The 26,760-nt window shown below is 43.1% G+C and overlaps 1 protein-coding gene across 3 annotated transcripts; it reads left to right on the top strand.

Moving 5' to 3' along the window:
* Positions 1–23,976, top strand: nacc1a (nucleus accumbens associated 1, BEN and BTB (POZ) domain containing a). 3 transcript variants are annotated; one of them, XM_072442492.1, is made up of 8 exons: positions 1–20; positions 13,153–13,305; positions 13,863–14,141; positions 16,683–17,322; positions 18,203–18,373; positions 21,863–21,968; positions 22,796–22,893; positions 23,631–23,976. In XM_072442492.1, exons 2-8 carry the CDS (start codon positions 13,180–13,182, stop codon positions 23,957–23,959), a joined length of 1,749 nt encoding a protein of 582 aa, XP_072298593.1. In that variant the 5' UTR covers positions 1–20; positions 13,153–13,179; the 3' UTR covers positions 23,960–23,976. The 3 variants fall into 3 exon arrangements, with proteins under 3 accessions (XP_072298593.1, XP_072298594.1, XP_072298592.1); XM_072442493.1 differs by lacking the exon at positions 1–20 and adding an exon at positions 4,349–4,536 and having other exon boundaries at positions 18,209–18,373; XM_072442491.1 differs by lacking the exon at positions 1–20 and adding an exon at positions 4,350–4,536.
* The last annotated feature ends 2,784 nt before the right edge of the window (positions 23,977–26,760 follow it).

Here is a 26,760-nt window from a genome sequence, read left to right as displayed (position 1 = left end):
GTTGTTCGCAGCGGACCAGGGTGAGTTCCGTTCGGTCCTAAATATTTCTTATTATTTTGATTTATTATTTTTTTGAAGGAAAAAGCGGGGTGGAGGGGGGTGTTACAGTAGCAGTAGTTTTAAGGACGCGGGGGGCTCGTTTTGGAGGGAGGTGTGACCGCGACTTCACGCTGCGTCCAAAGGGTTTCCTCACTCAGACGCGAGGTTGTGCGCTTGTCCTGTCTCCGGAGGTGTGTGTGTGTGTGTGTCTGTGTGTGTCTTTGTGTCTGTGTGTGTGTGTGTGTCTTTGTGTCTGTGTGTGTGCGTGTCTTTGTGTGTGTGTGTGTGTGTGTGTGTGTGTGTGTGTGTGTGTGTGTCTTTGTGTGTGTGTGTGTGTGTGTGTGTGTGTGTGTGTGTCTGTGTGTGTCTTTGTGTCTGTGTGTGTGTGTGTGTCTTTGTGTCTGTGTGTGTGCGTGTCTTTGTGTGTGTGTGTGTGTGTGTGTGTGTGTGTGTGTCTTTGTGTGTGTGTGTGTCTTTGTCTGTGTGTGTGTGTGTCTGTGTGTGTGTGTGTGTGTGTGTGTCTTTGTGTGTGTATGTCTTTGTGTGTGTGTCTCTGTGTGTGTGTGTGTCTTTGTGTGTGTGTCTTTGTGTGTGTGTGTGTGTGTGTGTGTCGTGTGTGTGTGTCTTTGTGTCTGTGTGTGTGTGTGTGTGTGTGTGTGTGTGTGTGCGTGTCTTTGTGTCTTTGTGTCTGTGTGTGTGTGTGTGTGTGTGTCGTGTGTGTGTGTGTGTGTGTGTGTGTGTGTGTCTTTGTGTCTGTGTGTGTATGTGTATGTGTATGTGTATGTGTATGTGTATGTGTATGTGTGTGTGTGTGTGTGTGTGTGTGTGTTGTGCGCCCACCCCCCCGCCCCGTGCCGCGCGCCCACCCCCCCGCCCCGTGCCGCACTGGTTCAGTCTGGCTGAGAAGAAGCTGAAGCTGCAGACTTGGAACTGCACTCTGAGGCCTGCGCTGAGATGCCAGCTCTCGTGTCCTCTTCTTCTGCCTTGTCGTCTTTTCTCCTGCCTCATTAGCGCCCCTATTGGTGGCATCAGGATGTTTTGAAACAGGGGTGGCCATTAGGGGTGTCTCGATATGTGCCTCATACACGTGTCTCGATGCAAAATTGACAGATGCTCGCTGAAAAACTAGAGCCAGAAACTATTCTCCTCGCCTCTGTGTTTGTGGGAGGAGAGCACTGAGCGAGAGGCGGGGCCGAGGCACATACACACGAGATCTGCAGGGTCTATACTGACGAGACCAAACTGTATAAAACATTTATTAATAGGGTTGAGCCTATTTTTAATTTGTGTCATTATTTGAAAGCCCATTAGCTTCCACGGTGGTTGCTAATCCTGCTGGGGTCGCGATTAAAAGTGAAGCGTACAGTACAATTTGCACATCAAGAACAATACAACAATTATAAATAGTACAAAGGTAGTTCATATTATTGACTTCAGTGCCTTTTTAAAAATATGTACGTTTAGTAGATCCACATGTTTGGGCCTATGTGTTATAAACGTAAATGTTGCAGACTTAAGTCATCTGCAGCTGTAAGACACTTTCAGATACAACTCTTAAATTAAAGCCGCGGCAGCAGCGACGATGGCACTCGCCTCCCGCGCGACCGCCTTCCCGTCCGTCCATGTTTTCTGCTGCGTTTTGCGGCATACCAAACGAAGCTCGGTAATTCACAGTTGATGATTGCGTAGTTTGCGATTCAAATAGTAGTTTGTCCTGACAAATTGCAAGATTGTGCTGCACGCAGACCTGAGCAGGGAGAAGGGGAGAGAGCCTCGGTGACCCGGGACTTTTCCTCGATGTTCAGGGGGTCAAAAATACCTGAGTCGTGGCAGAAAGAATTAAGGCAAAAGAATAAAGTCTAAAGAATGAAGTCTTAAGAATAAAGTCTAAAGAATAATAATTCTAATGCTAATTCTAAGACTGCGGCACGAGAGGAAATGTCCCATCAAAATAAAAGAGGAAGAGGAAGTGAAGGCATTCATTGCGCCTCTGCTGGCCAATTGTGAAAATACACAATATCTGCAATGCACTTTTTTCATGGCGTCTTGAGGAGAATATAAACCATGAGTTTCAAACAAATCTAACAATGTTGAGTTTTTCACACAATGGGTAGGGGGCGCTAGAGAGTAAATTTGCTACATGGTATTAAATCTTTCCAATCTGACCATAAAAATACATTAGTGAGTGAAATATGAGCGCCGTAGATCATTTCCAATAGGCGTGACTTGTTCTTGAAAAAACAGGGAATTAAGCCTTTTTTGAGGGTGTGTTACGGGGGACCGTAAAGAATATCAACATTCTTTTGAATATTTATTAAATTTCTGTCTTTAGATTAGAGCTGGGTTGAAAAAATTGATTTTCCGATTTTTAATCGATTCGCATATTAATGACCGATTATCGATTCGTACGTCCAAAGATCGATTTTTTTTTTTAATTAAAATTATTTTCTACATTTCCCTCAGTGAACTTCAATCTATCTTCAAGAAAGATAATTCAGGACTCCTGGATTATCTTTCTTGAAGGTAGATTGACCCTTAACCTTTTCATCAGTCTTCCATCAGTAACTACCAATACTTGTAAGATTTGCTGTTTAATATTGATGTAATACTAGTTTTAATATGTTGCTTCTCTACACAGTCATGAAGTGAAGGAAACGGTTCAAATACATTTTTCATTTTTAATAACATTAACCCCCGGATCGAATCGAAATCGGAAATCAGATCGAAATCGGAGCGAATCAGATCGAATCTGAGAAATCGGAAAAAAACGATTTTGAAACGTAAAAATCGGAATCGATTCTTGAAATTTTAATCGAAACCCAGCTCTACTTTAGATGCAAAAGGTTTTGTTTTGAGCTCGATTGGACAAAAAACCTAGGACAAAAAAAAAAGTCAAGCGTGGCGGTGCCACTTTGATTCAACATGGCTGACTTCCTGTTTATCATAGAGCGATGCTGCCAGGTGTGTTTTACTCGTCAAAGGTAGCTCTATCACTGTCCCAAGTTTCATGTGCCTAGGCCAAAGATTAAGAGTTTCATGTTTATTCTTTTTTGAACTAGTCGCCACTGTTGCGACAGGCGTTCTCGCAACCTCCATTTTATTGGAGTTCGGGCCGGGCTGATCGCGTCTATGCCCCCATGTGGGACATTCATCAATGTTAGGGGGTCAAAAATGCCCGAGTTGTGGCAAAATTTTACCATGCAAAACTATAATAATAATAAAAAACTAGGCAAGAACAATGTCTCGAGCCATTCCATTCTGGAAAGCTCGAGCCAATAAAACTTATTCTATTGTTTCTTGTGTAGCAGGACTATTTGTTATATAATAATGTCATTATCAAGTACAAACTGGAACTTGTGATTCAAGATGTTTGAATATGAGTTTTCAATATATCATGGGGGGAAATAGTGACTATTAATAGGCTGGAAGCTGATACCTCCAAAATCCCCATAGCAATAGTTCTTATTAGAAAAGTAAAGGACATTTTAAATTGTTGATTTGATATTTAGTGTTCAAACGTTGACGTTAACGTCAAAAAATATTTAATTCAAAGGAAACACGTTAGGCTTTAAGTATAACTTAAGTAGATCATAATTGTACATTCTGTTCATTGTAAACATATTGATCGATAATGTCTGAGTAATAGAAACAGGTTCATTGACTTCCTGTTTGAACCTGCAGAACTCCCCCGCCTCTTCAGTGACATTTCACTGAAATAAGAAGCAGATTTTTATTGACCTATTTGTATTTTTTGTGCCTATGTGACATTTAAGAACTCTACATATATCACTTGAAGTCTTTGTCTTTTAAAATCTCTCAACATTTAAAACATAAAACAACAAAAACAAACAAGACCAGACCAGAGAGAACAAATTAGGCAAAAATATAGATAAAATTAGGAAGGGGAGGCGTCCAAAGAAAATAATTATAAGGCATACAACGTCCAAATTTGCCAGTCAAATGTGTCCATTTTCAGGTTGAGTCCACATGTGAAGGGGAAAAAACAATCACTTGAAGTTCAAATAATCACTACTAAGTTCAGAGACGTGGGCGGGGATAGGGGGCAGGTAAAAACGGGACTTTTCTGAGTTCTCAGTTGCAGGACAATACAGGATGAACTCAAACATGCATAAATCAACCAAAATACAACTCTGAGCAATGCTGATGAGGAAACAGGGTTAAAATCTCATTCAAGTCGATGTTGCGTAATAAAACCCTTCAAAACCCCCAAACGCCCCCCCCCTCGCATGCGTCCCCTGAGCGCCGGCCTCCCCTTGCGGTCGTCAGCGCGCCGCCTGCGGGTCTACACCTCCACACTGTCGGTCTGGCTCGCCCTCGGCTGATGGCTGCGTGTCCTGGGATGACCTGTTGATGTCGGTAGAATGGAGAATAGCAGGGGGAGCAGCGATTCCCCCCATCTCCCAAATATTTAAACATTTTCGCTCAAACGGCGTCGCGGCACAACTTGGCACCGCCACAACCTCGTCACGCGTCAAAGTAAGTAAAGCGCGCGCGTCGCCGCCGTAGCGCCGCGGCCGCCCGCCTGCGTTCCGAGGGGGGGATTCGCGTGTCCGGGTGCGCATGAGGTGGACGGAAAACCCAAAATATTTCGGAGTTAGCTTAGCAGTTAGCCACCGTTTAGGCCCCGGTGAATGCGGGTAAAGGCGGCACGCCGCTCCGCCGCTGGCAGACGCGCGCGCGCCAAGGAGCTAACCCGAGACGTGAGCGGTGAGCACGCCGGGGGAGGGAGCGAGGCGAGCGGGGAGAGCTGCCTGACGCTTACCGCTTGTCCCCGGGTGCGCTTTGCCTCAGTTGCCCCGCCGGACGAGCCTGGACGGACGGGCGGACAAGGCTACGGCTGCCGCTGGTGCCATGTCCCAATAACTTCCACCACGTTCTCACTCTTTCTGCGCCACGTTGTTGTTTCCTCCAAATCTCACCATTTTCTCGGGAATAACAGTTTCGTGGTGAAGTTTGGTGCTTCGTGACGTTTCCAGGTTGTTGTAAAAAAAATCGAATTGGCTTGAGGATATTGGCACGTGAACCAGGAAATGCCTCCACCATACCCCAAAACCGATTATAGCATTTTTAATTTGAATACGAATGACGAATATGTGATTAGATTGTGCAGGATGGTAGACATTGATAAGCTCTTTGATCAACCTTTGAACTCCAGTGGTATAATGTCAGGATTAAAGTGTCGACACGTGCATTGCTATTTAAAACGCGTCATTTGGCAACTTTCTGTCCCTAAACTAAATTATAATGTCCACTTTGCTATGACAAATACAAAGTCCGAAATGGATATGAATGAAAACGTAATATGAATATGCAATTCAGTACAATGAAGCAAGTAATATGCACTCTGTAACATTTCTGATTCCCCTCGTCTCCATGGAGATGTTGGAATGGTTGTATGACATCAAACTTCTACACGTATTTAAAAAAAAAAAGATAGTTACGTTTTATGCCACACAAAGCAATCATCTCTAATATCCACAGAGAAGAGTAGTTTGGTTTATTTACTCACTAAACCTATTGTCCTATTTGACTAGTTTAAGGATTTTTCAGATTTTTAAATAAGAAAATACAAAAAAAGACTATCAATAGTTATCTCAAAGCCATGGATTAAAAAAAGGAAAAGGTTAAAAAGGGGAAATAAATACAGGGTCTCGGATGACGGTACAGGATTGCTGGGTTTAGTTCAATGGGAGCAGCAGGTACAATGTTATTTGGAAACCTGCAGAGTAAATATAGCAGAATAATGGACCATGTTGTCACTAATATAAATGATGAAGCCTAACAAGGCGATTCAATATGATATTCCTTTTGAAAATACCATTTATGGGCTAATCGATACATAAATAATACTGGTTATTGAAGTATACAGTGTCATCACAATCTGAAAACGACGCTGCAACCAAGGAATAATTCGTTTTTAGTTTTTGCTGCGAGTTAAAAGCGCACAGAATGTTTTGCAGTGTGGCATTAAACTTAACTTTCTTTATTTCTTCAATCACATGTTTTTTGATTGGCCCGGAAAAACATGCGTACTTCCTGTGGGCGCACTCGCCTCTTCACAGACCTGTAACTTGACCTGGCGGCGTCACCTCTTTGTCGTCATGGAGATGGGACAGAGTGTTATGCTGCGATAGGATAGATAGTTGACTATTCATAGGTTTCAGCTTCTTGTCATTTGGGACATTCTGTCAACTTTTAGCTTTGTTAATCGCTTTATTGTTATTTTCTCATCATTCTTGAAACCAATACACAGACATAGGCATCTATATTTTAAGTGTCGACAATGAGACGTGCAGCTGCCTTTTAAAAGAAAGAAAAGTTACATAGTGCACCTTTTTAAAAAGTCAGTCATTTCAAAACTAATTTTGAAATTTGTTAATATTCTGGATTCAAATCACACTTTATTTTCTTTATTTTTTTGCAGTGAACAAACAACTCTTATTTATAAATGGTAAACTAATCAAAACTAAAAATGTACTTTATTTAAATATGTCGGCACAAATCTTAAATCAAATAAATCATTTCTTCTTAAATCACTAATAGGGAACGTGAGCTGGGTTTAGACCGTCGTGAGACAGGTTAGTTTTACCCTACTGATGATGTGTTGTTGCAATAGTAACAACACATCATCTTAAATCAAATCAATATTTTGAAACTGTGCACCTAAACCATCCCTTTAGGCCCAATGCACTTTAATGTACAGGAGACCAGTCTCCTTTTTTTTTTTTTGCAGTGCGTTGCTAGCCGTGTGCATGCTGAATGACTAGCGTGACCCACTTTCTCCCGTGCATTCCTGCTGAATACAAGCTAAGCCGCCGAGGTCACGTTGGGTGAATTTCAGCCGTTTCCAAGCGCTATACATTCAACGCAACCTGATCTGACGTTTTCTTCTTTTCTCCCCCCCTCTTTACATCCTTCTATCCTTCTTTTCTCTTTGCCTCTGTATGTAGCCACCCACCCCGCTTACTTGGCACCCACACAAACGTACAATCACATTCTACTCGAGTGTCAGGGTGAATCGCTCAAACACGCCCTGCCTGCCTGCCTGCCTGCCTGCCTGCCTGCCTGCCTGCCTGCCTGCCTGCCTGCCTGCCTGCCTGCTAGCTTGCCTGCCTGATGTGCGTCGGCCATGTTTGTGTGTGTGTGTGTGTGTGTGCTAACTGTGGCTAGCCAAACTGTAAACAAGTGGTATTGTTGAGCTTGTGTGTCATTGTGGGTTTGTTTAATTTGTGTGTGTGTGTGTGTCTGTGTCGGCCTGTGCTTAGTATGAGATGCAGAGCAGCTCAGGAGAGAGAGACCGGAGACAAAGGGAGCGCTTCTCTGTCTTTACCCGGCTTGGAGCTTGGCTGATGCCCAGGGAACGGCTTTGGGTTCAGGGATACGATGGGGCAGGATACACAGGGCGAGCTGGGAGTGGTGCATTACGACTGGGTTGCGTTGTTCTTCTGGTTTTAAGTGTTTGTTTTGCGACGTTTTCTGATTTTGATTGATGCAGTTACCAGATCTGCGTCGCAAAATGGCCTCTGTCTTCTTTAAAGACTAATGACGAAGGGGTGGGCACTGTTGACAAAAGTAAATAGCACCATATTTGAATTTGAAAATGATTGTCTATTGTCTAAAACGTTGAAATCGTTATCACAGAAATGGAAGTTTTAGTATTGTGACATCACTAGTTTAGTTTCTGGGCTTTTGTATTAGTTTAGCTGTTCATATCAGTCAGTCTTCTGTCAAATGGTGACGATCCTGGACATGTTATTACTCATTAGTAAAACACAAATTGCAAATAAAGTTGGATGTTGTTGCAAAATCGGTCATGTCTACTGTAAATGTCGGTCTGGGTTGAAATGAATCACTTGTGCTGGACGTGACTGTATCTTTTTCAGATAATAGTATTTGTTATAGACGTCGAGGATATAATCATGATTCTCCAAAACAAACATTTTTCCTCCCATTTTGATGGAATGACTAAATAGATCCAAACGTTTTATGTAACTGTTATTTCTCTTTCACGTATGGAGATGCTTTATATCAATAACTCTGTGCCCCTCACACACGTCTGCCTCTGTGCCCCTCACACACGTCTGCCTCTGTGCCCCTCACACACGTCTGCCTCTGTGCCCCTCACACACGTCTGCCTCTGTGCCCCTCACACGTCTGCCTCTGTGCCCCTCACACACGTCTGCCTCTGTGCCCCTCACACACGTCTGCCTCTGTGCCCCTCACACGTCTGCCTCTGTGCCCCTCACACACACACGTCTGCCTCTGTGCCCCTCACACACGTCTGCCTCTGTGCCCCTCACACACGTCTGCCTCTGTGCCCCTCACACACGTCTGCCTCTGTGCCCCTCACACGTCTGCCTCTGTGCCCCTCACACGTCTGCCTCTGTGCCCCTCACACACACACGTCTGCCTCTGTGCCCCTCACACACGTCTGCCTCTGTGCCCCTCACACACGTCTGCCTCTGTGCCCCTCACACGTCTGCCTCTGTGCCCCTCACACGTCTGCCTCTGTGCCCCTCACACGTCTGCCTCTGTGCCCCTCACACACCTCTGCCTCTGTGCCCTTCACACACGTCTGCCTCTGTGCCCCTCACACACGTCTGCCTCTGTGCCCTTCACACGTCTGCCTCTGTGCCCCTCACACACGTCTGCCTCTGTGCCCTTCACACGTCTGCCTCTGTGCCCCTCCCACACGTCTGCCTCTGTGCCCCTCCCACACGTCTGCCTCTGTGCCCCTCACACACACACACGTCTGCCTCTGTGCCCCTCACACACACGTCTGCCTCTGTGCCCCTCACACACGTCTGCCTCTGTGCCCCTCACACACGTCTGCCTCTGTGCCCCTCACACACACACACGTCTGCCTCTGTGCCCCTCACACACACACACGTCTGCCTCTGTGCCCCTCACACACACACACACGTCTGCCTCTGTGCCCCTCACACACACACACACGTCTGCCTCTGTGCCCCTCACACACACACACACGTCTGCCTTTGTGCCCTCCACACACACACACACGTCTGCCTCTGTGCCCCTCACACACACACACACGTCTGCCTCTGTGCCCCTCACACACGTCTGCCTCTGTGCCCCTCACACACGTCTGCCTCTGTGCCCCTCACACACGTCTGCCTCTGTGCCCCTCACACACGTCTGCCTCTGTGCCCCTCACACACGTCTGCCTCTGTGCCCCTCACACACGTCTGCCTCTGTGCCCCTCACACACGTCTGCCTCTGTGGCCCTCACACACGTCTGCCTCTGTGCCCCTCACACACGTCTGCCTCTGTGCCCCTCACACGTCTGCCTCTGTGCCCCTCACACACGTCTGCCTCTGTGCCCCTCACACACGTCTGCCTCTGTGCCCCTCACACGTCTGCCTCTGTGCCCCTCACACACGTCTGCCTCTGTGCCCCTCACACACGTCTGCCTCTGTGCCCCTCACACGTCTGCCTCTGTGCCCCTCACACACACACACGTCTGCCTCTGTGCCCCTCACACACACACACGTCTGCCTATGTGCCCCTCACATGTCTGCCTCTGTGCCCCTCACACACACGTCTGCCTCTGTGCCCCTCACACGTCTGCCTCTGTGCCCCTCACACACACACACGTCTGCCTCTGTGCCCCTCACACACACACACGTCTGCCTCTGTGCCCCTCACACACACACACGTCTGCCTATGTGCCCCTCACATGTCTGCCTCTGTGCCCCTCACACGTCTGCCTCTGTGCCCCTCACACGTCTGCCTCTGTGCCCCTCACACGTCTGCCTCTGTGCCCCTCACACGTCTGCCTCTGTGCCCCTCACACGTCTGCCTCTGTGCCCCTCACACGTCTGCCTCTGTGCCCCTCACACACACACACACACGTCTGCCTCTTCTTCTTCTTTGGTGTTTTATGGCAGTTGGTATCTAAGTGTTACATTACCACCCACTGCAGTTAGACTTTAGACTTTATTCTCCAGACTTTTCTCTTGTGTTTTACGCTACACCGTATAACACATATGAAACAAAGCATACGTGAGAATCAAATCAAATCAATTTATTTTTGTAAGGCCCAAAATCACAACAACAGTTGCCTCTGAGGGCCACAGGGAGAAATGAATCAACAATGTCTGTGGTGGCGATGAAGTCAGACAATGTCTGTGGTGGCGATGAAGTCAGACAATGTCTGTGGTGGCGAGGGACGATGTCCCAGGGTCCTCTGTCCTTAGACTCTCCTTCTCGGCCAGGAAAAACTACAAAAAAACCTCTTTGGGAAAAAAGCGTAGAAACCTGGAGGAGTTCCAGTGAAGGAGAGATCCGACTCTCACAGACGGACACAAGGAGACTGGAGAAGAATGCGTGTGCATTCTCTTCCTTTCTTCTTTGATCCCATGGGCTTTGAAGACGTTGAAACACGCGGTATGAGTCAGCTCCGTGCTGAAAGCAGTCCGTGTGTGACGGTCGTGGACCCTCGGTGCTAAAAGTGATCCACAGTGACGAGAAGTAACGTGAGTGAGTCTGTGTTTACGGCAGTGAAGTGCCAATTTTGTGCTGTCCCAGAGGCTGTGGGGGGCGTGGATACTTTTTTTTACCTCCCAAGGGGGGCACACCAGAAAAGGTTTGAGGAGCTCTGGTCAGAGTACATCACTTTGTAGACCAAACAGGATATGGTCGGACCTACGTTAATATTTAATACCAGTATCGGTACATCCCCAATTTTCTGATTCTGATCGATGCTGTGAATGTGAAATCCAATCCAACTTTTTCTATTGCACTTTAAAACCAACAGAGTTGAGCAGTGCAGGATAAGTTTACGGTGAGGCAATGTCATTAATAGAAGTATCAATAAAGCCTTTTGTGCTGAAAAATACCATAGATATTATTTTGAATGAATTACGTGGTGTTTCAATAAAGCATGCCACTACCGTTGTAGGAATAATACTTGTACGAAACAAGCTAAGCGATTAAAGAAGTGAGCGTTTTTAATAACTGCTTTCTGAACTATACACAGACAAAGTATGCCATTTGCTGAGAGCAGTTTTACGACTCAGACAAAGCAGTAATTACCACAAAATGACACAAGAAATGTGCACAATTTCTTGTAAATACGACATAAGACATTCTCACGCAGCATCTCTTTTGATGAGTATTTACACTGTATTCATATTCTCAGGCCTTCCCCTTTCCGAACCACTCATCAACTAATGAAAGAAAGAAATTATAGATCAATCGATTACTAAAATAATTGTCCGTTGCAAAAAACATTAAAATAAAAATATTTATTCTTATTTGAAGTTAAATCAGTGCTTTCTATAAATACAGTTTTACTTATTTACTTGCATACATTTACCTCAATTGCTAGTTTTATTTTTTCAAGCTAAATAATAACCTTTCAGAAAATAATCTTAAATACTAACTTGAACCACACAAGCAGCTACATTTAGTCCAAAAAGTCGAAATGATAATTAACACGCAACACAAAACAATGAACAACACGAGCAGTTCAAACAAATATTGAATCAGAAGAATAAATAGTTGTGTTCCTGTTACATTTTGTCCTAGTGGAGCAACAGCAGGATACGGCTCGTCCGAGAGAAAGGGTTGAACGTGGTGTGAAGACTCCCTGTGTGTGTGTGTGTGTGTGTGTGTGTGTATTTGTGTGTGTGTGTGTGTGTGTGTGTGTGTGTAGTACATTCGGTGACGTGAACGGAGCGAGCGGCCTTTATTTTTAGGTCCCTCGCTCACACATCTGACATAGAACAACACAACGCGACCCAGTTGTCTTTGACACAAGATGGAGGAGAAAAGACTTTGGTCGGATCCACTGAGAATATTCCAGTGTGCGGCTACAAATGTCACGAATGACAAAGAGTATTTGGAGTTCGAAGGCGTTTAGCTGTTGCGTTAAACATAAAGAACGTGGACATAATGGAACAAACGTGCAGAGAGCAGACGTTTGAGGGCTTTAAGAGTGAAGCAGGATGTGTTACGGCAATAAAAGACGAGCTTGACCTTCGATTTCTAAACCAGATTTTGCAATCGAGCCTTAAAAGAGCCACGGTACTTAAAATGGGAAACAAACTCATAAAAGGTTACACTGAGAAGTCATAACCTGAATGTATGTGCTGTATTTTAGTTATATTTCTTAAAAGCGTATTTATGTGAATGTTGTTCTGAAGATAAGCAACAATTGAATATCAAGTATATTATTTAGAGTTAAAAATTATACAAAAAAGCGCTGATTTCAAAATTGAAAAGAACGAAAGAAATGTCTGCATTGTTGTGATTAATTTTACAGTCGTTTGAAATTTGTCTGATAATTAAACTTCAACCAAAACATTTATAGACATTGGTCTATCGTTATCAGGATAGTCAAAAATAAATAACTCCAAATGGTTTATTTCTCTCAATATTGCCCATCCCAAGCCATAAAAAGTAACTCAAACTTACACATTAAATATTTGTTTTTGAAAAACAAGTTTGTTTTTTTTACTTTCTAACCCAGAAACTTCTGATATTGGGATTTTTTTTTGTACTTCTTAATGGAGACAGGTACTAAAGTAGTGAACTATAATATAAGAGTTATGATTATTGTGAGAAAAAACAACATCATTTAACAATTCACGATCACTGAGAACATGACCAAAAAGTGTTTGTGACCAGCTTTATAAAAATTTGTTTGGAATAACTAACAAAATAAAGTGAATGTGACAAAAACAGCCGGATTAAAAAGCACTTTACATTTAGTTATGGAATTGAAAAGACTTAAAGTTAAAGTTTTCTACTAAAATTGTCATGATTATAATTTTGTTGATGTCACAGTTCTATTGTGACCTGAAGAATCACGATTATCGATTAACAGAACAATCTTAACATCCCTGAACATGAGTAGATGATCATTATTTTACATTGAAAGAAAAAGCTGAAATGACAGGTTTTATTTTTGGTAAGTGGCTAAGTGACATTTCAGAACCTGAATCACAACTAGGTGCAGCAGGATTGTTCTGAGGACAACACAGTATTAAGCATCTCTGAATTCCCGCCATAAGAACTCTTCTACACAAACTGCCTGAACATTCTGACGTGATCCTTCTGTGTTCGCAGACACATTAGAGGTGTGCTCGGCGCACCATGGCCCAGACCCTCCAGATGGCGATCCCAAACTTCGGCAACAACGTCCTGGAGTGTCTGAACGAGCAGCGGCTGCAGGGGCTCTACTGCGACGTGTCTGTGGTGGTCAAGGGACACACATTCAAGGTACCACATGAAGCAAGATCATGCACCAGACGGGCCAGTGTTACTCGATACGGCTCTCACTTACTCAAAACACCCACATGTCTCTCGGGTGCACATCTGCTCTTAAAACAAATAAACGGGACAATATTTAGGCATTTCCTTAATACACTTCGAAATCTACGACAGTCGTGTCACCGATGAGTAGGGCTCAGCGATATGAAAGGATAATTCTGTAGTATCAGAAAAAAGTAACAATAGTATGATTTGGGGGCACGGTGACAATCTGTGTGGAGTGTGTATGTGTCTCCTCGTGTCTGGGTGGGTTTCCTCTGGGCGCTCTGGTTTCCCCCATTAATCCAGAACATGCACCAGGTAAAATCCTCCAGCAAAGGTGGTCCTGACCAGGCCGAGCACACAACACTCCCACCACACTAAATCTAACTAATCCTAGTGAGTGAGTCCTTCCTGTAAACAAGTAGGTAAACAGTCTAGGTGTGACATCTGCTCTCCATCTTCATCAAATTCTAAAACTTATTTCACTCTCTTTCGTTCTAACTAACCTCCCTTCTGTCCCCCAGGCCCACCGTGCCGTTCTAGCCGCCAGCAGCGCTTACTTCCGGGACGTGTTCAGCAGCAGCAGTACTGGCGGAGGATCCGGGGGGTGCTCTGGGGACGTCAACCCCAGCGTGGTGGAGCTTCCCCCGGCCGTGCAGCCTCAGAGCTTCCAGCAGATCCTGTGCTTCTGCTACACCGGCCGCCTCAGCATGACCGTGGGGGACCAGTTCCTCCTCATGTACACCGCCGGCTTCCTCCAGATACAGCAGATCATGGAGAAGGGCACCGAGTTCTTTCTCAAGGTGCGAGAACTACACTTTATGTTGGCGCTGTAGTCGAGGCTCGCTTTAGAACGCTCTGGAAGGGCTTTGTTAGTGGCGGAATGCGTCTCCATGACAACAGACCCCTTGTACGTTAATTATACTTTTTAATCATGAAGCCAATCACTGCAATTCACAAGACATTTAGTAATTCAAAGTTTGTGTTGCTGTGATTACATATTCAATGAATGTTTTTATTGCTCCAAAATACAGTGAGAACATGCATTGTTACTGACTCGCCTCTCCACAGAACTGACCTGTAAGGTGGTGTTGCTAGCTCGTTTCACGGAGAGGGATGAGTTTAAAAGTCCATAAATCATCGCCAGACTCGTTCTGAGCATTAAAGGCGCAATGGACGATTTTTCGGCAATTTGAGAACGCAGGCTGAAGTGCGCATGCCACTCCCCCGTGCCGACTGATACAACACACACGTGCGTTTGTTTATTAGCGCGACGGATCGCATCGCATCTCTCGTCTCTTGTAGATTTCTGTCTTCTTCTGAGTCAGCTCGAATAGTCTTTCTCCGTCTTCATTTTGTCCCGTACACTGAGGGAACTATATTATGATAGATCAATGCGCTTAGACACGCGGAAACGTGGGGACGAGCTTGACGAGGCTGCAGGTGAGCGGTAGGTGCGTTTTATGATTGATACGTGGCAGGACTAATCGGAAGAACACGCCACGAGGAAATACGACTTTTGGGCCAAAAAAATCGTCCATTCAACCTTTAATTATGATCAGTACTGTGTTCTAAGACCAGGAAGTGAGAGGCCGGCCTAAAATGCACCCACATTTATTTATCTTAACTTAACTTTGTTTATATTAGTAGTGATGCTTTCTACTGGCTACAAAGGGAATTACAGGAAACCGCAGAAATCTAAATCTAATTTGGTTTGCTAAACTAAAGGTACTCAAGCGTGTTTAAAGGCTGGTAACATTACAAACAATGCATACCGGTAATATGTAACCTTTAAACCTTTAAACATTGGACAAGACAAATAATTCTACATGTTGAGTGGCAACCAAGTCATATAAATACTGTAACATGCCAATGCTTCTGTTTGGTTAAAGTAGTTCCATCCGGATGTTTTACCAGTAACAGATCAGATTCTAGAGCTGTGAGAACAAGACCCGTTCTTTTGCGCTCAGACGTTTCATACTTCATCAGAAGGTCTACTGCTCTATGCCCCTCCCCCTGTGAACTCAAACAGCTGTTGTGATGTTGTTGCTATGGAGATTGCAAACAGTTCAGCGGCAACATAGTTTTAATCACTCATTTATGTCACTCATATGGCTTTTTATAGTAATTTCACACAAAACGCATATCTTGTGGAAGTCTCTCGGCTCCAGGTGTCAGAACAAACCTCTTGCTTCTTCTGAACAGAGAATTGGCCTTGAACGGTCTCGTTTTGCCTCGCTTGTGTCCAGACATGCCTTTAAAGCCTGTTTATTGAGCTTAATGTGTCATTTCCTGCATGTGTCTTTAGTCCATGAGGGAAGTGTATTCAGAGCCGCGCCCTCCTCCTGACATGTATGTACTCGTGCTGCTGGGACGCTGCTGCGACTTGTGCTGTGTGTGTGAGAAAGCCTCTTCTCATCTGTGTTTACATGTCATTAGAGCGCAAGAAATGGCTCTTCTTAACATGCTATTGTTTTACCATTTCTTTGCAAATGTAACTCGGTGGTAACGCTTTAAAATCAAAATTCCCTTGTTAAACCATTTATAAAGCATTAGTAACCACTAGTTATTGTTTAAGTATATGGTTTATATGACCTTTTTATAAATGTTAATAAGCCATTTACCAAAAACATAGGTTAATCTATCATGTACCAGATGCATTGATAAGATGCTCATTAAATAATTGTCAATAACAACTGATAAATTCTTATAAACAAACAACTAATGCCTTATAAATAGTATTTTAAAGCGTTTCCAAATCTGATAATCAAAAATGCCTAGTGACACATTTAATCCATAGATATTTCGATTTTTTTTTTTTTTACTTTTGTATTTGGAAGACAAAGTAATAAGGACTTTTTAAATGATTTTCGCTTTGCCACATTTGTTTTTCTGTTGGGATTTTGTGCATAATTTTGCTAGTGCGCAGGTGAGGACGCTCAAAAAGAAGTCAGACTACTCACGTTAGATGTGTCTGCATGACATTTCAATAATCTGATAACGCCGGAGACGTAAGCGTAGCCGGTGTTATGCATATGCCACAATAAACGTCAGTGAGAATGTAGAAGAAGAAGAGGTTTCATTGGACAAAAGTCACATCTACAGTGTTGAATAATGGCTCCGCTTTTATTTGCCCAAATCTGAACCATAAACTAATAACTAGAACATTCTGCTATAGTTACTGAAATAACCATAAAGCTGGTCAAAGCATTCTGGCAGGTAAAAGTCAAATTCTACCTTCGATGTTTGATCTGGCCTTGTCGTTTCACAATTTATAACAAATACGAGCTCTTTGAACTGGAAGAGTCCTCAGAATGTTCTAACGTGCGCGCGTCTCCCTGTAGGTGTCCTCCCCGAGCTGCGACTCCCAGGGCCTTCACACAGAAGAGGCCCCCACCTCGGAGCCCCAGAGCCCCGTCACCCAGACCAGTAACGGCGTGTCCCGGCCTTCAGCCAGCATCACCCCTCTACCTCTCATGTCCCGGGTGAAGACGGAGCAGCAGTCCGGCCAGCCCGAAGCCGCCACCCCGTACTCCGTCGTCTGCACCCCGGTCGCCAAGCGCCTGTGGGAGGGCGGCAGCGTGCGGGACGGGGGCGGCGCCGGTTCAGGGGGAGGGGGCGGCGCCAGGAAAGCGGCGCGGTACTCCCAGGACGTGGCGAGGGGCAGCACCATCCAGAGTCCCAGCGCGTTGGGACTGGCGATGGGCATGGGGGCGACGGCCTCCAGCCTGGCGGGGATGGTGGCGGCCGGCGCGGGTCTGGGCGCGAACAACGGGGGCACCAACGGCAGCGCGGCGGCGGCCGGTCTGGGCATGTCCGACGGAGCCAGCCCGGGCACCCTGAGCACCTACGCCAGCGACTCGCCCATCAGTTACCACGACGACGAGGAAGAGGAGGAGGGCACGGACGAGAGCGCCGAGGAGCAGTACAGGCAGATCTGCAACATGTACACCATGTACAGCATGCTCAACATGGGCGCCGCAGGTAAACAGTGCGAAGGCTATAGTCGCCATGGTAACTCATTGTAACCAACATCCAGGTCCATTAGCATTGTAGTGTGTAGTAAATACTTTTTCATGTTTGCACTTCCTCTGTGTCGGGGGTGTCCAAACTCCCCTGGGGGAACAGAGGGCCACACATGACGGGACATGAAGTGACCACACCTTTTGAATAGGCTTGGAACGTTACTTTTAGCTCTGCATAACATCAAAATGTTTTTTATTTGGATTATAATAGCAGTATTTTTGGCAATTTCACTGTTGGTTATTGGTAAATTGGTCCCCTGGCCTGTTTGGACACCCCTGCTCTACCGCACAAGCTAATTATTTGGTGTATTTATTATTGTTGTACGTTTTTGTAAGTTGTAGTTGTAGTTTTACACTAAGTACCATTGGTACTTGATTGATTTTGTGGAAAATTTGAAAAAACTATAGAAAATGACAGGAAGTGACATCACACCACACACAAAAGAAACAACTTTTTTGACCCTCTAAACATTAATTCAACCAAATAAAGTCACTCATATATTTTTATTTGTCAAATTTAAAATGGTGACGTTAGAGGAGTTTTGGCCCAGTGTTTGCTGGGTAATTTCCTAGTCTGATGTCATCAATTACAAACAGGAAGTAAAATTATAAACCTTAAAAATGAGCTATTCTGAGATAACATTTGAATGATTTTTAATATATTTTTTTAAATATAGTTATCTGAACTACATTTTAGTTCAATGAGTCGCCCAGAGACCTGTCAGAAGCACTTTAAACTCAAGTATCCACATGCATGAACCGTAAACTTCAAGCGTAAGCACGGTGGGTCAACGTAGGCTCAATCCTTTACAGTTTTGATAGCTTGCTCTGTTGTCCAGCCACAGGCGAGCGTGTGGAAGCCCTGCCTGACCACACAGAGACCCGCGGGCGCATGAGGGGCCGGGACCTGACCTGTCTGCCCGCCGAGCTCATCGCGCAGATCGGCAACCGGTGCCACCCCAAACTGTACGAGGAGGGCGACCCCGCTGAGAAACTGGAGCTGGTCTCAGGTGAGAAGCAGAGTTTGAGCACGCTCCACTACTGTTCGTGTTCTCTGTGAAGAGGTTTGTCCAAAAATCACACAAAAAACTCTTCTACAGTTAGTTTTGTCTATTAATAACCGTCTGACGTTTTAATAAAGTAACGTACGTCTTCTCAGAACTAACTATTCAAATGAATTCTGAGTCATTTTAAAAGTATATTGTGGATATTTCGGCAATGAATATAACCATTCTAAGCTTAAATATTTTTATTTACGTCTTTTATTGGTTTAGCAAATGCACCGAGACGTTTTTCTTGCTGACAACTAAAGATAAATCGATAGATATTGACTGATATATTGGGCCAAACCTCTGACTAAACAAAAGTCTTGATGCAAAACGGGCACTACACAAAATGAGACTTCAGGTTTGTAGTGAAACATGGCTGTGGAAGTCTACAAACCGTTGCCATAGATATTATTTTTCATCATTGCACAAAGCATAGACGATAAGAGTGTTAATTTATTTGGGGGATGTCTATATATTGGTCTTAAAGTACTTATCGACCATTGGTCTCTCTAGATTCCAAACAATCAGGTTTTTTATCTTGTTTTTTCACATTATCCATCATTATTTCATTTTGTCTCCCTCTGCCACTGATAAAACACTGATCTAGTCGTCTAAAAGTCTTATAGTAGTAAAGGTTTCAAGGACAGCATCAAGCTCTTTAGCGTTTCCGTCACAATATTATCCACATGAACGTTGAAATCACCTGTAATGACCAAACCATCAAAGTCTGTAAAGTAAAGTCTGTTTTTAAGGAAAACTTGGAAGAGAATGTCTTAAAAAAGATTGTTTTTGAATGCTGAGCGCCTTAAATCACCGATATCTAAAGCCAAAAGTGGTTATAGTCTTCAAACGTTCATATTTTAGTCATTCTTGGGTTATTATTATGTAAAATATGAAGTGACAGAAAGATAAAGCCCACCTCTGTTAGATTATAGCTGCACACAAATCGGATCGAACCATCAGTATCGAACATTTCAATACTATTTTGAGAATCGTGTCATCCCTTATTTTCCCACGTATGAATATTAGTCTATAGTATTCAAAAGGAGTGACTAGAGATGCCACAATAGCAGATTTTAGTGTTCCGATTATTGTGAGAATAAATATTGTGATTTATCCAATATTCACACATTATTAAGACTGTGACAAAACAACAGTGAAATCTTTTAATTTCTTTCATTCCTGTGGTATAACATGTTTACTGTTCCTCAAGTTTGTGACCACTTTTACCAAATGTAACTTTCTGAAAGACAAAATAGTTAAATGTGACAAAAACAGCCAGATTTAAAAACAAGTTATTACATTTTAGGTCTATTTTGGGGCTATATATTGAACAAAAATACTGGTAATTTTGCTTCTAAAATTTTCACGATTATTTATTTTTGTATTTACGGTTATATTGTGCCCTTAATAATCTCGATTAACCTAATAATCTTGACATCACTGTACTTTCAATACAAATGTTGAAGCAATATGAACAGTTTAACTCTCATCTGTGTGTCCATTATGAAGTTCCCATGTTTATCTTTGTGATTCAGTGGTGACTCATTGATACTGTGGTGTTAGCGCTGCGCACACACACACATACATACACACACACACACACACACACACACATACACATACACATACATACACATACACATACACATACACATACACATACACATACACACATACACACACACACACACACACATACACATACACATACACATACACATACACATACACATACACATACACATACACATACACATACACATACACATACACATACACACACACATACACACACACACACACACACGTACATGCAGCCACACACATACACACACACACACACACACGCGTACATGCAGCCACGCGCACACACACACACGCACGCGCACACACACACGGTCGACTGGGCTTGGCACGGGCATTCCGATCACGCAGCACATTTACTGCCCACGTGACAAATGTTTATGTCTCACACCCCGGGACGGCCTGGCGCTAATACATTTATGCTACGCTAGCTTCCTCACAGCCTGTAGTGACTTATTTTTAGTTCTGTTCTGTTTTTTTCATTTTGTATTCATGAGGAATTTGAGATCATTCACTGTCGGTAGAAGATTTGTGCCGTGCTCAAAGGAAATGTATGAATTAGAGACGTAATCTTTGCTTGTTTCCTTTGACTAGTTGTTAATCTGAGCGACTGATAACCGTTTGTTTGCTTTTCTACCTGCTGTCTATAGAACTCCTGTAGAGGGCGCCATTACAGCAGGGAGCAAACTGCAGGAATGAACGCCAGTCAGACTGAAATGAAGCTTTTGGAGTTTATCGTTGTCATTAATTGAGGCCGTAAACTAAAAACGTATTAGCGACCCTCGCCTGACTCAGATTGTGTAGATTATGCTCTACATCTGATTCACTTTGTAATACGTTTGTGCGAAATATACTATTGTAAAACGATGGTCATGTTTGTTAGCTTTGTTGTTGGCTAGCGGCGCACTTCCTCCTTCTGAGAATAAAATGCTCTATAATTAGATGCAGATAAAGCACTGCAGTCTCATTTTCACCCGAATAAATGCTTTTGCAATTTATCCGCTCTCAGGCAAAACTTTATTTTATTTACTTTATTACGTGCTAAAATGTTACAGCCTCTTTAAATAAAACTACAAATAAAGGAGCCGATTAAATTGAATGAAATACAATGTTTAAACTGTGACATTTAAAGTAAAAAGTAAAAGAATTACGTGCAGATTTTTGACAACTATTAAAGGGTAAAATGTGGTGATCTTGATAACGAATTGTCTTTATTTTTAGTTAATGTTTCTATACTTTTTTTTTTATAGGAGGCAACCACGAATGTGCTTAAAAACATACAAAGAAGTTTTAACTTTTCAGTCCAGTTCAAAAATGTTGTAGAGTATAAAGTACAGATAACTGCTCTCAAATGTAGAGAAGTAGAAGTAAAAGTCTTAAATACAGATTAGGGACGCCAATATTTACCGATTAATCGATAACTGTGATTTTTCAGGTCACAAAATAATCATAAGGACTAAAAACTAATAATCAAGAGTATGTTAGAAGCTAAATGATGTCATTTCTGTTCCATCTGGACACAAAAAGTATACTTTAAATGTATAGTGAGGTTTATGTGGCACAATCACTTTAGCATTCAGAAAGTGTGATGTATCAGAGTGAAAGAAAATGAAGGATTTTATTTTGTCCTGGTCCAATATTCGTGAAAAATCATTTAAATGTGACGTTTCTTCTCACAATAATCATAACAGTACAATTAGATATCGTTATACAGAGGCCCAAATGCAGAACTTGAATACTTCCCACCAATCAAATATCAGACATCTTTTTGTGCGTTTTAAATGACTGTATCGATTGTTTTCTGAATAATGTGACATGTGAAGAAGCTCCCAGCGGTTCTAACGGTGCTTTTGTGTGGAGCAGGTACGTCGGTGTACATCACACGCGCTCAGCTGATGAACTGTCACGTGAGCGCGGGGACCAGACACAAGGTGCTGCTGCGGAGGCTGCTGGCCGCCTTCTTTGACAGGTCTGCGCCTATTTTCAGCCCCCGCTTTTTTACATCTGTTCAGCAAGTCTTTAAGTGTTGTCTGCAGGCGGCGTTCATCACGGAGACGGTTCTGTCCTTTTCTTTTTCTGTATAAAAGGGCAAAATGGGCTTTTCTTATGAACACAAAATCAATCTGTGAGGAGTAAAACTATGATTAAATGTATTTTAGTCTATAAATGTAAACTAAACAAATAAGAATAGAAGGGACAAGTTCCAGAAGCCTTTGTTTTACAATAACCTTAATACAGTGTAACGACATCATTAAGTGCAATGTAACAACGTGTTATAGCATGTAAACCCTAATCTTAACCATTATTATTATGTTATTACATGTGGTGGCAAAGTAACTAGTTCTGTAAAATAAAGTGCGATTCAAGTTCTTTATGAAAACAGTTGAATCAGTTTGAGTCTCAAAAAAAAGACTCTGGACTAAATAGGACTCATCTGTTCATCCTCTGGATGTCCTGATTTTGTTTTCTTGTTCTCCCTGTGTTGTGTTCTATGTTTTGCGCTTTAAGAGAATCTCACAAACCTAGTTGTTTGTGTGAGTGTAAGCTTAGAGTCGTTTAGTCGATTAATCGGTCTATAGTGTATAGATTAAAAATATCGTATTGTCAATGTATGTCCAATGTGAGGTCCATGAAGCATATACTTTCATCAAATTTCAGGACTAAAGTAAAGACTAAATATGAACTAAAACTAAATTAAAGTTGGTTGTTGAAATCGACACTGTCTGCAGATATAATAAAAAATAGGACAACAAAATCAAATTTTGAATGATTTTTGATGTTTTCTTGACGTTTCAGGAATACTTTGGCAAACAGCTGTGGGACCGGCATCCGCTCGTCCACCAACGACCCCAGCAGAAAGCCACTGGACAACAGAGTGCTCCACGCTGTCAAATGTAAGCCTTTGTGTAAGAAAGGCCTCAGTGACTCACCTAAAATGGACCCGCTGAATGCAGACTCATGCTTATGTCATAGACATAGGATAAGACTGCTGTAAGGCCTTTTCACCACCAGGGGGCGCCATTTACCCCTCACTGAACCTTTAAAGGAGACTTGTATACAAGTAAACTAGTAGATTTAAAAAAAATTGTAAACAGTAATATTGATCTAATTGAGGCTAGAAAGTCATATTTTTTCTGTCCTTTTGTCATAGATTAGACAACTAATTAACTACACTGGAAATTCTGAAATTGTTAGTTTTTGTTATGAAGACTTAAATGGTATATGACAGGTTTTTATGACTTTTTGTAATTATAAATAATAATTTTACACCAATCGAGTAGCTATTTGTGGAGAAAAGTAGAAACAATGTATAGAAAAGGACAGGAAGTGACATCATTCCATCCAACATTTATGCAAAAGAAACAGTAATCCAAACAGTAATTCAACAAAAATAAAGGTACTCTCATATATATATATTTGTTTTACATTAGAAGACTAAAATTAAGAACCCTAGACATGAGCTAATTTGAAATATATGTATCTTACTACATTTTAGTTGAATGAATGGTCACTTCAAAAACCATTAGCTTTTGTCAGTTAATCATTGAAAAAACACTATTTTGAACATTCCATTAAATCCAAGGCATTTTTTGGACTATTTTGACGGCTCGTTCTGCCTTTACCTCCACAGTCTATTGCCAGAACTTCGCCACCAGCTTCAAGGAGAGCGAGATGAACGCCATCGCGGCCGACATGTGCACCAACGCCAGACGGGTGGTCCGCAAGAGCTGGATCCCCAAACTCAAGCTGCTGATGGCCGAGAGCGACGCCTACTCCGCCTACCTCCCCGAGAGCGTCAAGACGGAGGAGGACGGGCTGGCGGTTGCCGAGTCAGGCTTCGACCCCGCCTCCCTGGAGTCCGGCGGGGGCGGGCCCTGTGGGGGCTTGGAGTCGGGGGGCGGGCAGTCGTCAGGCGAGGCTTTGTCGGGCGTTGCCGGGGACGCCTCAGCTTTGTTTTGAACTCCGTCTTGGGGCGGTCTGACTGCCAAAACCACTGCATAAGTTAAATTACTTACATTAAGTATATTTGGCTTAGTTTGTGTAGTTTTGACTCGTTTTGACTTTTTGGACATATTAGATTTACCTTTTATATAATTAGTTTGGTTCCACTGAATAATAACTATGTCTTAATAAAGCATGAACAAAGTCTTAATTCAAAATTGTTCATTAAGAATTATTCAGGCAGTTTAGAGTATTAATTAAGCCTGAATCATTATTATTCAAGTATTTGTTGAGTTTGTTAGTTAAGTGTCATTATAAAGCGTTAGCATTTATTAAAATTTATAACTGATCTTATTTTTAGCCTTAATTGAAGGATCACAAGTTATTTGACTGGAGTTATAAAACATTTCATATTGCATTTATTGCCCACTCAACAATTTAACAATCTATTTTTATTTATTTTTGCCTTGAAATAAGACCAAAAATGTATACTTTTTTTTTTTTTTTTTTTTTTTTATAAATGTATAAATGTGGAGGGAAAGACATTCGGCAAATGATCGAAACCACACATTAAACCACGAGAGCAGTATCTTTAAACCCGTCGGCTAAATCAATATCCATCTCCGGAGTGAATAAAACGAGTCAAAACTCCTCAAACGGAGCAGAAACATCCTAAGTGGAAGTAATCCCGACTCGTCCATGGCTTTGTGCAGTCGCCCCCCACGCTTGCTCCTCCATGTGACTTTTGTTCCACACTGCTTGGGCTCACTGCGCGCCCGCTGTAACCCGGACGTACGTAAAAACACTTTGATTTTTGAGTTGTTTTTTCTTTCTTTTTTTGCTTTGTTGACGACAAAACGAGCAGATCGAAAAACGGAACGGAGAGCGCAAGGGTGCGATTTTAATTTCTTCTTCTTCTCCCTCTCGGCGAATACATGAATACATTCCCTGGACAGTAGCGGGTGAGTGAGAGGGTCAGGCTGCAGGGGGGAGGGAGTGACTTGGAGTGAATGTTTTTTCGTCCTCTGTGCCAGCCTGACCTCTTGTGGCGGAGTGTGGGAGTAGACACGCCCCCTTCATCTGAACACTACCTGAGCTCGCCATCTTGTCCCGTCCTCTCCACACGAGATATATCTCACTGTGTGTCACTGTGCGCTGTCCGTCCTGAATTCTACTGTAAAGCACTGTAAACGTACCCGCGCACGTTAAAATGACCTTTACCTCCAGTCGAGTGAGATTTCTTGACCTCCTTGGCTTGGTTTGGACCGGTTTCAACTTTCATCGATGTTTTTTAACGTGGCACAAATGGAGAATGTTCATTTTCAACTCTAGTGTTGATTTTTTGGGGGGGAATTATGATTTTAAAACATGAAACTTTTTGTAATCAATATTGTTCTGTTTTTTTTTGTTCTTTACAGCAGTTGAAACCCGTCAGAAATCGCAAATTAAATCCAAACCTGTCAATATTATTCACTACCAGTTTAGAAACTCCGAATTGAAGTCATTTTAACTTGCGTGGATGTTCTTTTTACAGTAAGTTTTTCTTTTCTAAACGCATGTTCCTCTTTCTATGATGTGATCTGGAGAGAAGGCAAGATGTTTTTTTACTAAGATGATTGTAAAGTCAATTTAAGGGCAAAAGGTAATCAAAGATGGTCAAAGATATTTTTAGAAGAACTATATTTATATGATTCGAGTCCATGCCTGGCATGTTCTGAGCAAAGATCGTGGGAGTTTAACTTCACTTTATGCTTTACTAAAAATCATATATCACAATAAGGTACACATATTTTTGCAGAGATACTAGTATACAAAAACTATAACGCAGTGTTAACATAGGACCTCCTAATGAACCTCAACTGGCTGACTCACAGTAGACGGGACTAAATGTCGTGTGTTTTGTTTTTTTGTCGTTTATTTCGATGCATTTCATGTTAAAGAGTGAAGACAGGTTGACCCGGCACGACTGTCGACTGTTGCGCTCGTGATCTTTAGTAAAACGTCTGCCTCTGCGATGAAGCTCATTCCAACACTAGTGGAGATGTGGGCGGAGACTTTGAATGTGCCTTTTTAAATGAACCAATAATCAGAAGCCGCGACGTCAGGGGGAAAGCAATATCCTGAAAGGTGAAGGTACTGTGTGCGTGTGCGTGCGTGTGTGTGTGCGTGTGTATGTGCGTGTGTGTGTGTGTGTGTATGCGCGTATGTGTGTGTGCGTGTGTGCGCGTGTGTGTGTGTGCGTGTGCGTGCGTGTGTGTGTGCGTGTGTATGTGCGTGTGTGTGTGTGTGCGCGTGTGCGTGTGTGCGCGTGTGTGTGTGTGTGTGTGCGTGTGTGCGCGTGTGTGTGTGTGCGTGTGTGCGCGTGTGTATGTGCGTGTGTGCGCGTGCGTGTGTGTGTGTGCGCGTGTGTGTGTGCGCGTGTGTGTACGTGTATGTGTGCGTGTGTATGTGTGTGTGCGCGTGTGTGCGTGTGTATGTGTGCGTGTGTGTGCGTGTGTGTGTGCGCGTGTGTGTACGTGTATGTGTGCGTGTGTATGTGTGTGTGCGCGTGTGTGCGTGTGTATGTGTGCGTGTGTGTGTGTGCGTGTGTATGTGCGCGTGTGTATGTGTGTGCGTGTATGTGTGTGTGTGCGTGTGTATGTGTGTGCGTGCGTGTATGTGTGCGTGCGCGTGCGTGCGCGTGTGTGTGTGCGTGCGTGTCAGTGCGTCCGGTACCTACACTGCAAACTACTCCATACACTCCAAAACTGAAATGTTGACTTTGAATCATGTGTTTTGCGTAATCTCTGTTTAATCGTTTTATGTTCTTCTGACACCAT

This window comes from Eucyclogobius newberryi, unplaced genomic scaffold (assembly GCF_026437365.1).
Source record: "Eucyclogobius newberryi isolate DKJ021-1_F unplaced genomic scaffold, fEucNew1.0.hap1 SCAF_13, whole genome shotgun sequence".
Taxonomy (NCBI): Eukaryota; Metazoa; Chordata; class Actinopteri; order Gobiiformes; family Gobiidae; genus Eucyclogobius; species Eucyclogobius newberryi.
The sequence above is the reverse complement of the archived record's forward strand: the minus strand, read 5'-3'. Positions and strand labels throughout refer to the sequence as shown.

Excerpts from the sequence above, each read along its gene's own strand:
- nacc1a (XM_072442492.1), top strand. The coding sequence starts at position 13,180 with ATGGCCCAGACCCTCCAGATGGCGATCCCAAACTTCGGCAACAACGTC. Across the intron at positions 18,374-21,862 it reads GAAACTGGAGCTGGTCTCAG|GTACGTCGGTGTACATCACA; the intron begins GTGAGAAGCAGA and ends TGTGTGGAGCAG. Across the intron at positions 22,894-23,630 it reads AGTGCTCCACGCTGTCAAAT|TCTATTGCCAGAACTTCGCC; the intron begins GTAAGCCTTTGT and ends TTACCTCCACAG.